Here is a 16,430-nt window from a genome sequence, read left to right as displayed (position 1 = left end):
TTCCCTTTCTCCTCTCCTCCACCACCACTTCTAGTCCACCTGCCGCTTACCATGCTTAGGTGCCGGATAACCACCTGCGCCCTGCTCACTCCAGAGCGGCGGCTATAGCTGCTGGAGGAGCAAGGCATGCTGCTCGCTTGTTGTAGGCCTTTCTCCGGATTCGTCGGAGCTGGAGGAGGAGTAGCAGGCGGGGAAGGATGAGGAGGAGCAGGAGAAGGAGGGGGAGCAGGAGCGAAGCAGTGGCAGCCGCCGGAAGCGGAGCCCCGGCCGATGTAGGAGGAGGCGGTAGAGGCGGCTGCAGGCTTCACCATGGAGGATGCCATGGCGAAGTACAAGGTCGCACAAGCGGAGGAGATGGTGGAGCAATCTTCCATCCTCGGGTGCATCCAGGACGAGGCCTATGTCGAGGACAACCAGTGCTTCATCTGTCAAGAGAGGGCATAGATCAACGAGGTCTTCACCTCTAATTCAGATGATGACGTGCCTTAGCTTCGCACGTGGTGGACCTGCCGCACGCGCCCATCTACCTGGCGCCCGGCACGGAGAGCGTTGACATCTCTAATGATGAGTACTTTAAATATGTGCATAGTACATAGGTTTTTATTCTGCGTGGTTAGTATGAACTTGAGGTATGAAGTTTAAGGTTCATGAATGCATCAGATGGTTTTTGTGTGCTGCCCACGGACGCATCCGCGGGCATTTGGGGGCCAAATTTTGATACTTGTGTTGTAGATGCTCTAAGAGCATCCATAGTCGCGTACACCAAATACAGACCCTCACCCCTGGCGCGTCCACGGGAAGGACTAGTCAGGCCAACTTCAATGCGCCGACACAAACTGGCACGGATTTGGTCTGCTTTTTCTTCAGGGACGGCATTTGGCCACGTCCGCATATTGCTGACGAGTGCGCCCAACTGACCGACCCATTTTGTCCGCCCGGCCGGTAGGCGGCCAAATTTACACCTTTTCTTTTGTGCATATACATCTAAACTAAAACGAAACATTGCAGATTACAACCAAATAAATCACATTGTTTTTACATCACAATAACAAATAGTTTACAACCAAATAAAAATCTTATAGTTTACCAGAAAATCTCATAGTTTACAACCAAATGAAATTTAAATTGTCACAAATAGATTGAAAGAAAAAGAGCTAATACATCTGTTGGTTGCTAAGGTGAGTCCACATATGCTCAACCAAATCATTCTGAAGTTGAACGTGAGTTGGTCAATCACGCATTTATGTGTGAAATTGGGTGAACTTAGCAAACGTGTCCGGTCCATACTCAGGCACAACATTTGCACCCTGAAATTGAAATCCTTGGTCGAAGCTGTTGTCATCGCGCTCATCCTCTACGATCATATTGTGCATGATCACACAAGCAGTCATCACCTCCCACATCGAGATTGGAGCACACAAAAGCAGATTCCACATCCTTTGTAGCACTTTTTTGTGCTTGCGCAAACCTGACCCTCTTCTCTCCCACCTAATTGGAGATTTTCTTCACAAGAGTTGATCACTGAGGATAGATACCATCAGCTAGATAGTATTCCTTATTGTATTCATGGCCATTAACCTCAGAGTTGATCTCTGGTCAACTGCCATCTACAAGCCTTTTAAACACCGGAGATCATCGAAGTACGTTGATATCATTGTGAGAACTAGCCATGCCGAAAAAAGAGTGTGAAATCCAGAGATCTTGTAATGCCACAACTTCAAGTATGACCATGTAAGCTTTAATATGCCCCTGCCAAGTAAATTGACAGTTCTTTCATTTCCAGTTCATACAATCAATACTACCAAGCATTCCTGGAAAGCCTCTCGATTCATTGATCGCCAACCATCGGGTTGTATCCGCAGCATTTGGTACTCTCGAGTACTCCGCGCCAAACACTGCTACCACAGCTTTGTAGAACATGTACAATGATGCAAGGCATGTGGACTCACTCATGCAGACATACTCATCCATAAGATCTCCGGAAATTCCGTATGCATCCGAATAGCTGCGATGCATTTCTGATAAGAGGAGAAGCCAACCTTTCCAAGGGCATCCTTCTTGCACTTAAAGTAATCATCGTACACCACCACTTCCCCCGGATACGGTTGAACACATGTCTCGCCATCCGGAAGCGGCGCCAGAAAAGCTTGGATTGAAGAGTGGACACGCGCACTGTAAATAATCGGCGAAGAGTAAGCAATGGCCGCTCTTTCTGCTGCGATGCAACGCCAAAGCATGGCCCAAGATTGATCCCTACACCTCGTCCGCTGCCTGGCAATGTGGTCATTGACGACCATAGTCGCAGCCACAAATTCGTCATTGTTTGATGATGAATCTTCGATGAACACATGAAGTTATTGAAAAAAAAACTCATCCCCGTTATCCATGGTACCATGTGGGCAAAACATCAAACACCTTCCGGGCGTGGTGGAGTAGCGATCAGTGAAGAGCCTAGCCCCTTCCCGTACATGCAGCAAGCCTTTAGAAGTGGAGGCGAGGGTGTGCCAGCGTCCGTGGAGGCGAGAGGCGGTGAGAAGAGGCGACAAATGCCGGCGAGAGTTGGCCTTGGATGTGGCCTGGAGGTGGGGGAAGTGGGTGGATGCAGGTGGTGCCCTGGGTATAGTCCAAGCGGTCAGATGTGGGCAGCGGGAGGGCGGCGTGGCCGGATGGGAGGGGGTGTCGACTATGGAGGGGGCGGAGGGGGAGAATGGCCAATGTGCCACCGACGGGCGGGCCAAGGAAAGGACAAGGGTGGGCGTCGACCCAAACCCGGGCTAAATTTGAATCGGAAATGGGTCACAGCGGACAGAAAAACGAACAACCGACCATTTGTACCGCCGCATTAGGCCATGTTTCTATACTTGCGGATCCAAACAGATGTTGTCGGACCAAATGAGTCAGCGCGTTGAAGTTGCCCTCACACCTCAAAATTTCTGCGCCCGCGCCCATGCCCTTGTCAAGTTTTGTAATTATGCACGCATCATACAGTAAGTGAGACGGATCTGGGCCGCGAGGGCTGGTTTGGTGCGCCCAAGTATCAAAGGAGCTGGACCGACCGGACACGCTGGGAAGCCAAGACGGCGGTGGTGGCGCTACCCCCATCGCTTTGTGGCAAGGGTGTCTCCGATGGGAATTTCCTATTGGCCGCTCATTGTGGCAAAATGCGGGCGCTTCGCACAGGGGGAACAACCGAGCAACGTTGCCTGGGCCGGCCCACTTAGATACGTTACCAACTGCCCAATCCGGTTTTGTGAACCTTCTAGAAGGTTCCCTGAACCGGGTTTTCGTTGCTTTCATCGGTTTTTCCGTTTTTTTATTTTTCTTTTTCTGTTTCTTTTTTTCTTCTTCTTTTTTTCTTCTATCTTTGATTTTCTGTTTCTTTATTTCATTTTTTTCAATTCCCTTTCTTCTCTTTCTATTTCCTTTTTGTTCTTCAGATTTTCAAATTCCTTTCTGTTTCCTTTTTCTTTTCTTCTTTTTCGTTTTTTCTGTTTGTTTTCTTTCTTTGGTTTCTTAGTTCATTTCCTTTTTCTTTTCTCTTTTTTCAAAATATTCAAATTTTGTTTGCCTTTCCATAAAATGTTTAGTTTTTTAAAAATTGTTCTCAAAATTCAAAAATTGTTCTCGTTACACAAAAAAGTGCAAAACTTTCGAACTTAATATAATGTATCGAACTTCAACTTTTTTGTTCAGGTTTTCAAAAAATGTTTGCGCTTCCAAATATATTCGGGATTTTTCAAATTTGTTCTCTGTTTCAAAATTTGTTCTCAATATTCAAAAAATGTTCGTGCTTTAAGAAATTGTTCGCGCTTCCAAATTTGTTCTACGTTTCAAAATTTGTTCTCAAGATTCAAAAACAATGTTCATGCTTTTAAAAAAATCCGCACTTCCAAATTTGTTCTCTGTTTCAAATTTTGTTCTCGAGATTAAAAAAATGTTCGTGCTTTAAAAAAATGTTCATGTACAAATTTTGTTCTCAAATTTCCATGCTTACAAATTTGTTCTCTATTTCAAAATTTGTTCTCAAGATTAAAAAAATGTTCGTGCTTTAAAAAAATGTTCATGATCAAATTTTGTTCTCGATTTCAAAATTTTGTTCTCTAAATTCAAGAAATGTTCGGCATTTTAAAAAGTGTTCAGTTTATCAAAAAAAAAATTCAAGCCTTTTAGTTTTTCTTCTAAAATTTGAAAAGTGTTCTCTTTTTAAGAAACACCTTTTCAAAATAATTTCCGTGTTAGGAATTTGAGAAAATGTTCGGGTCTCCATTACATTTAGCTCCGCACGCTGTAGCAAACCAAGAAAGCTTGTCTATCGCGATGGCTATGCTCGTGCATACAAAGATGGAGGTCCCTGGCTCGATCCTTCTCTCGAGCAGAGTTTTTTGGGATTTTTACAATGCGTTGCGCGAATGGGCCGGCCCAGCTGAAGACGCGCCTGTGCGTCCGCTCGACAATTTGCCGCAGCAAGCGGCGCATAGGAGCTCCCTCTCCGATGCCCCTTGGCCGGTTACAACGGCTCTAGCGCTCATTTAAAAAAAAACACCTCCCAGGACTGTTTGTGGCAGCGGCTGCTCTTTGTGGCGGTCGTGAGGCGCCTATGGGTGTCAGTTTTCCCTTGGTTTGTGAACCTTCGGTGGTGGCGGAGTGCCTTAAACCGAGGGGATAGGTCCCCGACATAGGAGCACTGGCTCTGGGCTGCTGGCTGAGTGTGCGTTTCCGCTATGCACGTAGCAGAGCTTGGTCTGGACTCGGATTTTTATTTGCCGGTATGGACTCGGGTTGGTGATTTATGTGTGGATCCGGAGCGGCGGCCCCTTTGTTGGTGGTTTGGTGCGAATATGGCGAATCCTAACTTACTGCGCGCGCAACGCGAATCGTCGCCGTCGTTGAATCATGTGGATCAGCGCACCCAGGCCCAGCGGGTCCCAATACTAGCCACAGTGGGAGTAACTTCGACAGTAACATCGAGTCCAACTCAGCAAATTTGCTTATGTGGTAATGAGTTAATGAGGAAAGATGTAGTACTAGTAACTTAGCTAGTTACTGTAACATCACATGTCCCAATACAATATGAGACTATAACCTAATAAATGAAGCTTTGCATGTTACCACACTTATGTTACTACCCACTATGAAGGTAGTAACATAGTATAGGGACATGTATATGTTACTAGTATATGTTACTCACCATTGTGGCTAGTCTAATACAACTAGCAGAAGCGGCATGTGCCTATGTTATCTGCTCTTCAAAGCAAAATTGCACTACAAACAAATATATCACCATATCTTTTAATTGCTTTGGTGAAAAATTAAATTTCTTTATTTATTTGACTTTTCTACGGTGAGCTCTTCGAGACGAGCCCAATATCAACATATTTAACTTTGGGGATGGAAATTACTATATATCAAACACATGACAGAGACAAAAAGTTAATTGAATTAAACCACAAAGTTCTTCAGAATTTTCATACAAAGTGCTAGCTAGGTAAATGTAATATTTTCATACAACAACGTTCTTTAGAATTTTCATACAAAGTGCGAGCTAGGTAAATGCAAAGTTCATTGTTTTTCCCATAAAGTTCGCTGATTATAACATTAAAGTCCATTGGATTTTTTCCATAAAGCTCGTGGATTATAACCGTAAAGTTCATTGGATTTTCCCCATAAACTTCGGTACATCCATATGTTTTCTTTGGAACTATGAAGTAGTTAATTAACAACAGTATATTTCACATTATTATTTAAGAAGAATTGACCACAGTTCAGCCCATTTAATTAAACACGTTTAAGATCATCTATTAACCCTTTTTTAATGATGCATGATCAAGTACTAGTGCCTAGGAGAGAGATTCCTGTCCTAGATGGTGGTGCCAGTCTAACAATCAATTCGTGCATGGTAGCATGCAGTTGATGTGACATGCATGGAAGATGAGTGGGGGAGATATGAGTTGCGCGCACAATCAGTTAGGATAAATCCACGTCCGGTTTGGTGTTCTGTCACTGGTCGTGTGGGAGGCAGTAGTCTGACAGATGACCGTCCCGGTGCGGGCGGCCGCGGCTCCTTGGAGGCGTTGAGAGCCGACGACACAATAGACTGTCCTCCCAACAATGTGGTGATGGCAGTTTTTTTGCGTTGCTCTGGACAAAGTTTAGCCTGGCTTTGTTGGTGCTCGGTGACAAGCATGCTCTCCCACGTTGTTTCTATCTTGTTGACATTGTTGTGGAGTTGAGGAGCTCTTCTAGGTGGAGTGGCGGAGTGGCGGACAGCACAGAGGTTGTTGTCGCCGACCTGGGTTCGAGTCTCCTCATTCTCTTATAAAAATAAGACAGGAGGCTTCTTTTCGGCTGTTCTTATTCTTTACATTGTTGTGGAGTATTGAACTATCTTCAACCACTGTATTCGTCTTCCGGGTGAAAACACAGATCAATTTTTGATCGAATGGTGACAGCATTCGCTTGACATCATTTCCCTCCTTTGAGGCACATTTTTTGGAAGATGCGGTTTTTTTGGTGTTGCCGGCGCTGATTTTCTCTGGCGGGGTGTCAGTGGCTTCGTGTCCGTTCCATAGTCGAGCATCATTGGCTCGTGTGTGGTTCGTTGTTCTCCGTGTGGTCGATGACGCCGAGACTCACTTACATTCTTGTTCTGGCTTGCTGCCTAGTGTTTCGTGTCTGATTTGCTCTACGCCGCCCCTGGAGTAGTGTAGAGGGGTCGTCTGGGCGTGTGTTTGGGTTTGTGGTCCTCGTAATAAACCGTCTCTTGTGTGGTTTTTGGGTCTTTCTTTTATATAAACTGAACCAACTCTTTTTTTAGCACAACTCTCTTCTTCTTTGCTTAACATAAGAGACCATCAAGTACCGGGCGACCGGGAAAAGTTTTTTTACTCTTACTCCGTGTTCCTTTGTTTTGCTTTCATATAAAAGCATGTAAGTTTTTCTGTGTGGAAAAAGCATAGTTATGTAGGTTTAGCGTGTCAAATAATCTATTTCTGATAATTAGAAGTTAAAGAATCAATTAACAATGCACATGTGTTTATATAATTAGTACGCGCGTACACTCCATTGTAGTATTTTTTTTTTAGAAAAGGAGGATCACCCCATACACTCCATTGCAGGCAACGATAATAATAATATTGTCAACGGTGAGACCTTTCTTGTGCAAACATGTTGTTTCTCTCTCTTTTGTTCCAGCAGTATGCCTAAACTTTGGGGGTTTTCATAGGAATTTTTCACTATGCCTAAAACAAAAAGGAAAGGATAAAAGAAAGAAAGAAACCACTGCAACATGCAGGGGCAAAGGTACGCCTCTGGAATTTTATTTATCAGAAGAAATCATAGGAGCTTTCGTGCAATCATGGTGCTATGAGGATTATAGTAATACTCTAGTACACTGCAGCCTATTCTGTTCGCCATGTAATCATGGCGGTAGCATTGACTTGACCTGGCTTCCGAAGGTTAGGAGAGGAAGTGCATCCTCTGCCTTAGCAATAGCATGTACTACTCTTCGTGGAAAGTCTTGAGAAGCATGGTGGAAAGTCGACTCAGCAAAGCAAAAAACCCAAGATTAGCAACCGATGTGCTGCGACGTGCTCCTACCAGCTAAATATCCCAAGGTTCGTTGGTGTCTCTAGCTCAGCTACGAAATTAATCATTCTCTCCCATATGCCAAGATTCTACTAGCCAGCGGCCATGGGAATACCTTCCTTCTTCAGCTGGCTCGTGGGCAAATACCCAAACATCGTCAGCCCCATCATCGACGTCTTTCCTGACTCGTCGGAGGAGGAGGAGGACGAGGAGCAGGAGGAAGAAGAAGAAGATGACGAGGAAGAAGAAGATGAAGAACAACAACAAGAAGAGATCATCTACGACAACCTCTACCTTGACATGAATGAAATCATCTACAAATGCTTCCGCCTCAACAACGGGCTGGTAATACACATCTCAACAACCCATGACGATCCGCATGCAATCTGGCCGGTGTCTGCTAACCTTTCACTTGCATTTGCACAGGTGTACCATTGGTTTTTCGATTACATGGATCGCTTGTTTCGCATCGTCAGGCCGAGGAGGCTCCTTTACTTGGCAGTAGGTTGGTACATACATGGATCACTTGACTTCTCCTGAGCAGATTCATCCCTCTTCCCATATATATGCATCCACCTAGTGTCCCATCAGCTTCTAGCTAATTTTCAGTTCAGTATCAGTCACATTTTCATCCTTCAGCACTGTGCAAGACCAGACAACAACAAAAAAAAACCACTGATTGAGCGGCTCAAACAGACGACAAAAGTGAATGATGACGAACTGAAAATCAGTGTAATTCTTTGGTTTCAATCACAGATGGCGTTGCCCCTATGGCCAAGATGAACAAGCTGCGACAGGGGTACTTCAAATATGCCAAGCATCACACAGATGCGGTGAGCTCAGCTCTTAGCTGTATTTCATTTCATTTCCCTCATCTGCGACGCCCGCTGCTGCATGTACGATTAAAATTTTTTTTTGGGGGACTGTAAATGCGCTTAATTATTTCAATCTACCAGGAGGCTGAAGCGGTCCTCTTGACTGAGATATTCAGAGCTCAAGGGAAGGAGGTGCTGCCGCGAGGTACATATGAGCTCGAGGGTCCTACTGTTAAGATGCCAGGGACGGAATTCATGGAGAAAATATCAATACTGCTGGAGTATTTCATCCGTGAACGGTTGAAGATGGACCCTGAGTGGAAAGACATCAAGGTTTGTAATTTGTTTCCAACTTGCAGTAATGAAGCAAATGGAGTTCATGTTCATCTACTCTGTTCCATCTAGACAGTATTAAGATGTTTGGTTCGCCGTAAAGCATGTACCTTAAGGGCTGTGAGATTGCTGAATTTGCTCAGGTCGGTCGTTGCTTGATGAGTTCCCCACGTCTCCTCTTTCTGAAGGTAATATTATCTGATGCAAATGTTCCTCGAGAAGGGGAGCACAAGATCATGTCCTTCATTCGGGCACAACGGAGCATGGGAAACTATGATCCGAACACCCGTCATTGTCTGCATGGGCATGTATGAACTTTATAGCTGCTAGTTGATTATTCCAATGTTTAAAGCTTTCTTCAGCATCGAACAAGATATTTGAGATGTTCACCCCTGCCTAGTTATATTACAGTTAACTCTGAAGAATTCTCACAGGATGCAGATCTGATAATGCTCGCTTTGGCGTCTCACGAAGTCCACATTTCAATTTTGCGGGAGGTCAATCCAAATGGCAGGATACCGGCAAGACTGTATCAGGTTTATTCTCCTGACATTATATTTCAAAGGTCCTCAATTGGACTCAGGGAATAACACCATGTTATTGCAGTTTGTGAACATATGGGTTCTGAGAGAGTACTTGGAAATTGAAATGAAGGCACCAGATTGCAACCAAGATATTGAAAGACTAATAGATGACTTTATCCTTATTTGTTTCTTGACGGGAAACGATTTCATTCCACGGATTCCTTCACTAGAGATAAATGAAGTATGTATATGTATATGTATATTTTTTTAAGAATCTAGTCATCCTTTAATATGTTCATTGCTGTGACTGTTTCTCTGATCTATGTCCAATGTGACAGTTTGCAGTTGATCTTCTCATTGAAGTGTACAAGACAACCTTCAACAAAATGGGGGGCTATATTATCAACACAAACAAAGTATCTAGACAATTTCCACCTTCTAGTTTCATTGAAGATTATCCATTGAGTTGTATCTTTACGTGATTTTGTTGTTACTGGAAACAGATCAATGATAAAAACGGCGCGTATCTGGAAGTCTCGAGGTTGGAAAAGTTCCTTCATGAGTTGTCCTTGTGCGAAGAGAGAATTTTACTCAAAAGATATGAACTTCGAGAGGTATGTTATCATCCTTGTCAGTACTATGCACTAGTGCCAATTAGCATCTCCATATGCACTGCAGAAGTTACTATGCAAGATACAGCGTGAAGCTGCGGAAGACAAATGGGCCAAGGGAGAGGACAGGGCCGAGAAGAAAACGTCCTCCGCGCAAGTTTATTTGTATCCTGTGGAGACTCGGCTTGAAAAAAAGTCTAATGACGTGGTAAGGATTAAGTTTTCCATGGCGCGCGTCCGGTTCCATCCATGACGGGCGTCGGTCACTTTTTTTCCCGTGTCCCCGTTCCGCCCATTTCTGGGTCCGTGTACGCGTTGGTGGCTCGTACGTCGTTTTGCCCAGTTTTCTATGGCGCGCGTCCGGTTCCGTCCACGACAGGTGACGGGCACATTTTTCCCGTGTCCCCGTACAGCCCGTTCACGGGTCCGTGACAGGGTCCGTGTACGTTTGTGTGCCTCGTACGTGGTTTTGCCCAGTTTTCCATGGTTAGCCAAAAAAAAGATGTGTAGTTGTCTCATTGGTTCTTCTACTCAGGAAGAAGGTCCCGTGTCCAAGTCATTTTTGACACAAGGCAGTACTTCTACTTGCAGCTCTGACAAGTCTAATGAATGGGAGCTATGTTTATTTCTGCTACAAATTAAGGAATGCTTGAAATTCCTGATTAATTCTCTATTGTCAGGTCAGAAAGAATACCAGGGAGCTGTGGAGAACTGTTAATGACATTTGCCGTAGTAAGGATGACCTTTCTAAAAATGGAGCCTGCAAACAAGAGAGGGTTAGTGGCATATGTAATATATTGCTATAAATATTTCTTCTCTGTGCAACTTCTCATGTATCTATTGCAGATAAGACTGGGGTGGAAATCCCAGTTCTACACAGAGAAATTTGGTGCCGAAACTTCTAATGAAGTTGGAAGGCTGCAGACTGAAATGGTTATGGTTTTCCTTTTTTTCATGCAAATGGAATATCATGAGGAATTCTCGATTGATAAAATATGTTTTTGTACTGATTTCAATTATTCATTTTGCGGGATGAACCTTCTCATGCGGAATTTAGGTTCAGAAGTATTTAGAAGGATTATGTTGGGTGCTACAATGCTATTTTTCTGAAGTTCCTTCATGGACTTGGTATGAAGGAAACAGATATAATTTTATTTTGTCTATGTATTTCCTTACACACTGTAATTTCATGGCCCTGAGTTATTATTATGACGTTTGTTCTAAGTAGCACTATATTTCATAATATTTCCATGCTAGAGATACCTGACCGCTCCAGCACATATGTGCAAGAAAAATATTTCCATTCTATGTCTTATGGTTAAATATCCGTGTTCTTGCAGGAACTACCCATTCAATTATGCTCCTTTCGCATCTGATTTCAAATATCTGTCTCAATTCAAGACATCTTTCACCATGGACAAACCACTAAGAGCATTTGATCAGCTCATGGCAGTTTTGCCACCAGAAAAGCATGTTCTGTCATGTGCCCTTCCAAAATGTTACAGCAAATTAATAGGCTGTGAAGATTCCATAATACAAATATTCTATCCGTCAGGTATATAAGTAAATCCATCAAGTATGTTTGTTATTCTTAGTTCATATCATTAGATTGTTGGGTTACTTATGTAGATCCACTTCTTTTGTCAATAGAGTTCGAGATTGATTCAGATGGGAAACGTTTCTTGTCGCAAGTAAGTCATTCGTTCATATGTGCATTGCATTAGATAAACTGAATCAACTCATAATTTCAACCTAAACTGATCAAGTGTTGATGTGCTTAATTACACCTTTTAGGTGCTAGGTTTATGCATAAAGGACTCTGATGCTATCTTCCGATGAATAAATCATACTAATTTTCAAATAACAAAATTCGTTTCAGGGCATTGCAAAGTTGCCATTCATAGATAAGGAACTGCTGCTTTCAGCCACCAAAATGGTAGAGAAAGATCTCACGGTAGTACAACTGCTTGCCGTCTTATTATCTTATATACGACCAATGTACAATAACTTAAAACTACTGTTGCATAAATCACAAGTCACAAGCATCCGTATTTACCTTGTTCACACAAACATTAGGAGGATGAAATGAGACTTAATGATGTTCGGCAAGAGAGGATCTTCCTGAGGAACTCACACAGTCTGGCAAATAATGCAGCATTTGTGCCAGCAATGTCCGACTATCCGCAGGAAAAGCTTTGGATGGACACTAGGTGCTTGAAGTCTGAACTGAACTTGTGAACTTCAGAGACAATTGAGTATTTTGTACAGAACTGATGCTGAACATTTTGTTTTTTCCATAGTGAAATCGGAGGATGGCTCTCACCAGATGAGGGGGCTCAGAGCTTTGCATCAAGAAAAAACAAGGTTCAATACGTGTCGATGTCAATAAGCGATATAGATATGACAGTGTAAGTTAGTTTACTATTGAGCTGATCAGATTCAAGCATTGGGAGGGATGGTTCATGTCGCTGTTTTTCCTCACATCATATCCTTTTTGTCACTGTGTGTGCCTCATCAGATCAGCAATGTTCTTTAACCCTGAGGCAGTGAAGCCGATTTCAAGATTACTTGACAATGTCATAGTGCCTGACAAGGTAGACTCGGATTTCAAGAAATGACAGTGTAAGGTAGTAATTTCAACCGATTTATCTGAAACTTATGTATCCATTCCTGCAGACTATAACTGAAGCGGACATTCGGAAGAGACCGATGTGGCACACGTACCCGGGTCCAAGGCCAAGACCGCCGCATATCACCCACAGGCCAGAGACCCTGTGCAGGGCGAGCTCGACGGCGACACCGAGGGAAGAGCATAAGCTAGCCGGGGAGGGGTGGCTGGGACGGGGGAGAGGAAGCGCCCCCGCCCCCGCCGCCCCCGCTTCCCAGACACGGCAGATCGGGCCGAGCGGCTACGGGAGAGGTTCCCATGGTGTGGACATGGCGCAGAGCCGAGGCGGCCGGTTCGACGGCGGTGATGAGTGGGCAGGAGGAGGAGGCGGCGGCGGCACGGTGAAGAGGCCGGAGACGGAGGGGCGGCCCGTTGGGTTGTGGGCGAGAGGAGGCGGCCGTCGCGGGAGCGGGCCAGCCCGCGCGCGGTAGCATGCTTTAGTTCATCTGAGGCCCGTTTCAAGCTTTGGGCTGGCCGAAGTATCAAGCCCGAAGCAGAAAATCTAGGGACGAGCCCAAAGCAGAAGTTTCAGGTGCGCATGAGGGCATTGCTAAAAAAAAAGTCCATTGGTTGGTAAGATATTCTCTTTCATGTAAGTTTAGAGGAAAGGTATACACCCAATTTTATAAATAAAGCTAGTAGGCAGAATTCAGACAAAACGAACTTCGAGTAGTGAACAACCAAGGCACAACACGCCAACAAACTGAAAGTACAGTTACACGGCCCAAGGCCAATACGGCACGCATGCCACAACCTACGCGACAAAGAGCTAGGGGGCACCGAGAGACGACCTCGGGTCGGGTGGAACGCTCCAGCGCAAGGATCGAAGATGTAGAAGTACGCATTTTGCCAATCAACTCGTCAATTGCCCCACGATCATCCACCTTAATCAATGATTTTCACTGGTGAAGGAAAGAGACAAGTTTAAACAAACAATCAACAGGATTATTAGGAAAATATTCTCAGTAGTGAAGTTGTTACGTGTGGTCCAGAACACCCAGCACATGGCAGGGAACCCAACCCAAAACAGACGCCTGTAAAGCCCAAAGAGAATGGAAGCCCTGGCGAGGAGTTCAGCAAACGAAGAAGGGGGCCGTCCATGTTAAGCCAGGATCTAACCACACTCTCCAGAGTAGTTTGGCAAAGACACAGTTGAAGATCACGTGGTTTGAGTCTTCCCTGACACCACAAAGATCACGTGGTTTGAGTCCTCCCTAGACTAAAAAAAGTATAGTGGTTAGTAAGATATTCTCTTTCATGTAATTTAGAGATTGTAAAAATATGTGTACAATGGATAATTTCTTAGTCTTATTTTCGATAAAATGTGAGACCATCCAGGACTAGCCTTTAGAGGCATATTTCTATAAAAGAAATCTCTAAGCACAGCGCTAGCTAAGGCTCAAACATGGGTTGGCTAGCTGCGCTCCTTGCACTAGTGCAGAACCGGCCTTTAGTGCCGGTTCGTAACGGCCTTTAGTGCCGGTTCTCCAACCGGCACTAAAGAGTGGGGACCAAAGGCCCCCCCATTTAGTACTGGTTCGTCACGAACCGGCGTTAAAGTGCGAACACGTGGCACGAGCCAGGCCCGGGTGCGCGTAGGGCTTTAGTACCGGTTGGTAACACCAACCGGTACTAAATGTTTGGGTGTTTTTTTTTAAAATTTTGCTTTAGTTTTGTGTTTTCAATTTAATTTAGTGATTGTTTTACATTATAATGAGTTGTTAAATCATTAGGTGAAAGTACCGCGGATTAGTTTCGACTGGAGGATCTAGCTATAGCTAGCTATATAGCTAAGTGATCAAGTATATATATGCCATATCGATATTATATACTTGATCACCTAATTAGGTGATCAAGTATAATATATATGGATATGGCATATATATAGTTGATCACTTAGGTAGGATCCATCCAGCTGAAACTAATATATGGTTTTTTTCATTAAATGATATAATAACTCATCATCATCATCATATTAATATAAAAACTCTTGCATCATATCATCAACATACTCTAGAGCTAGCTAGCTAAAAATTATCGTAGTCGTCATTATCACTATTTAATCATCATAATCATTACCGCTATCTAATCACCACCAACAGTAGCTTAAAGAAGAAACATTCACTTGTACCAGAAGCAAAAATATCATCGAGTTCAACATGATTGTCATGATATTATAAGCGTTCATATATAACACCACAAAAGCAAATCACTCTTAGAGATTAAGTTCAGGACGAAGAACACGGACATGAAAGGACAAGTACTAAGAGCAGCATGCTAAATCACTCCTGCTAGCTACTCTCTCTCTCTGGTAAAATAGCATAGAACATGTATAGCTCTCCTGATTCATCATACTGGAGCATGCAGATGAACCCGTCTCCTAATCGTGGGCTGCGCTTCTCATTGCTGCCCCCTAGTACTTCTCCGCAATCGTTAACAATTTTCCTCCAATCTTTCACTATTAAGCATTCATCGCTTCTAGAAATCCTGAATGCATTCATGTGCAATGCAGGATATCTTGGCCGTAAGCTAACAATTGACATGCGACCTTTAGTCTTGATCCCCTGAGGCACAACTGTCATCGGGAGTCCCTGTTGAAGAACATCGTATATATAGTACTTAATTAATATACTTAGCAATGAAAGTTTAGCAAAAAAATTATGTATGCAAAAGATGCACTGAGGACAAATAGTAAAAATCTTACCATCATTCATAAATAGATGTGACCGTAGTTCAATACCATCACTATTGGTCGCACATTTTGCGTACTAACATTTCTAAGTGCAGGAAGAAAATTTGTCTTGACGGTATGAAGATCCTCAAGCCATTAAACGTAATGACTTATCTCCTCGCAGTTTAGTTCAGCTCCGGGACAGTAGTATGTCCTGTCTACCAAGCGCCGGACATGTTTGGTTGAATGGAGATCAGCTGTCAATAGAAATTAGTTGTCAATTATTTTTGAATAAGCAATATCAAAGACAAAAATATAGTTGAGAAGAACTCACATAATGGTAGAATTGGAGGCGTCTGCACATCGACCCATATGTCTCTATTACCTTCAATATCATTTTCCGGACGAATATCAAAGGTGATAACCATACCAGGCTCAAATGCATAAGTCTTGCATAGTGCTTTCCAAGTTTTGCATTCAAAATAGGTGTATGTATGTGCATCGTATACTTTGACATTGAAAGTATAACCATGCTCATTTTTCAGGTAAACTCTCTTTACCTCCATAGTTTCCATATCATTGAAACCTATCTTATCCAAGACAAAAATTCTTGCATTGCAGGAGATGCGCTAGTAGAATAGTGAAAATTAAAAATTATAAGTCAGGCAAATGAAATATATATATATAAGCTAAGTCATGCTTAATTACGAAAACAGACACTTACTCTATTGAATTCGAAGGTCTCATCCAGCTTGATGCTGAATCGCCTATCATCAACAAGGAAATTTCTGTCGCACTGGCCGCGCTGGTCTTCACAGTATTCGCACATAATGAATTTTTTTCCGTCGTCAGACGACATTTCCTATGTTCATATAGGCGAAACATTAAACACTTACTAATTCAACTAATTCAACTAATTCAACTAAGCATTTACTAAAAATAAACTAGTTATATTAATTCAAACAATCTCATATACCTAAATTTTAATTAGTTCAAATAATCTCATATACCTAAATTTCTTGCTAAAAATAAACTAGTTCTATTAATTCAACTAGTTCAACTAAGCATTTACTAAAAATAAACTAGTTCTATTAATTCAACTAGTTCAACTAATCTCATATACCTAAATTTTCTTACTAAAAATAAACTAGTTATATTAATTCAACTAGTTCAACTAAACATTTACTAAAAATAAACTAGTTATATTAATTCAAACAATCTCAT

At 42.9% G+C, this 16,430-nt stretch overlaps 1 protein-coding gene and 1 long non-coding RNA gene across 7 annotated transcripts; one reads left to right on the top strand and one right to left on the bottom strand.

The window, feature by feature from the left end:
- The first annotated feature begins 7,480 nt into the window (after positions 1-7,480).
- Positions 7,481-13,608, top strand: LOC119311331 (5'-3' exoribonuclease 3-like). Of its 5 annotated transcripts, none has more exons than XM_037586974.1 (20): positions 7,481-7,929; positions 8,011-8,089; positions 8,341-8,417; positions 8,541-8,732; positions 8,876-9,040; positions 9,167-9,268; positions 9,339-9,497; positions 9,595-9,672; positions 9,760-9,870; positions 9,935-10,075; positions 10,548-10,643; positions 10,714-10,800; positions 10,925-10,995; positions 11,208-11,422; positions 11,518-11,558; positions 11,747-11,821; positions 11,944-12,077; positions 12,168-12,275; positions 12,386-12,461; positions 12,544-13,608. In XM_037586974.1, the coding sequence occupies exons 1-20, from the start codon at positions 7,690-7,692 to the stop codon at positions 12,964-12,966; spliced, it is 2,670 nt and encodes an 889-aa protein (XP_037442871.1). In that variant the 5' UTR covers positions 7,481-7,689; the 3' UTR covers positions 12,967-13,608. The 5 variants fall into 5 exon arrangements, 4 of the variants coding, with proteins under 4 accessions (XP_037442871.1, XP_037442869.1, XP_037442868.1 ...); XM_037586975.1 differs by having other exon boundaries at positions 7,482-7,929; positions 8,921-9,040; XR_005150999.1 differs by having other exon boundaries at positions 7,481-8,089; positions 12,023-12,077; positions 12,544-12,596.
- Positions 7,952-12,732, bottom strand: LOC119311332. 2 transcript variants are annotated; one of them, XR_005151001.1, is made up of 6 exons: positions 12,592-12,732; positions 12,290-12,453; positions 11,924-12,209; positions 10,562-10,627; positions 8,843-9,028; positions 7,952-8,712 (listed from the first exon to the last, which is right to left on the bottom strand). It is a non-coding gene; the product is annotated as an uncharacterized LOC119311332 (long non-coding RNA). The 2 variants fall into 2 exon arrangements; XR_005151000.1 differs by having other exon boundaries at positions 8,843-8,945.
- Positions 13,609-16,430: the final 2,822 nt, after the last annotated feature.

Source organism: Triticum dicoccoides, chromosome 5B (assembly GCF_002162155.2).
Source record: "Triticum dicoccoides isolate Atlit2015 ecotype Zavitan chromosome 5B, WEW_v2.0, whole genome shotgun sequence".
Lineage (NCBI taxonomy): Eukaryota > Viridiplantae > Streptophyta > Magnoliopsida > Poales > Poaceae > Triticum > Triticum dicoccoides.
This window is presented reverse-complemented; position numbering and strand designations above follow the sequence as displayed.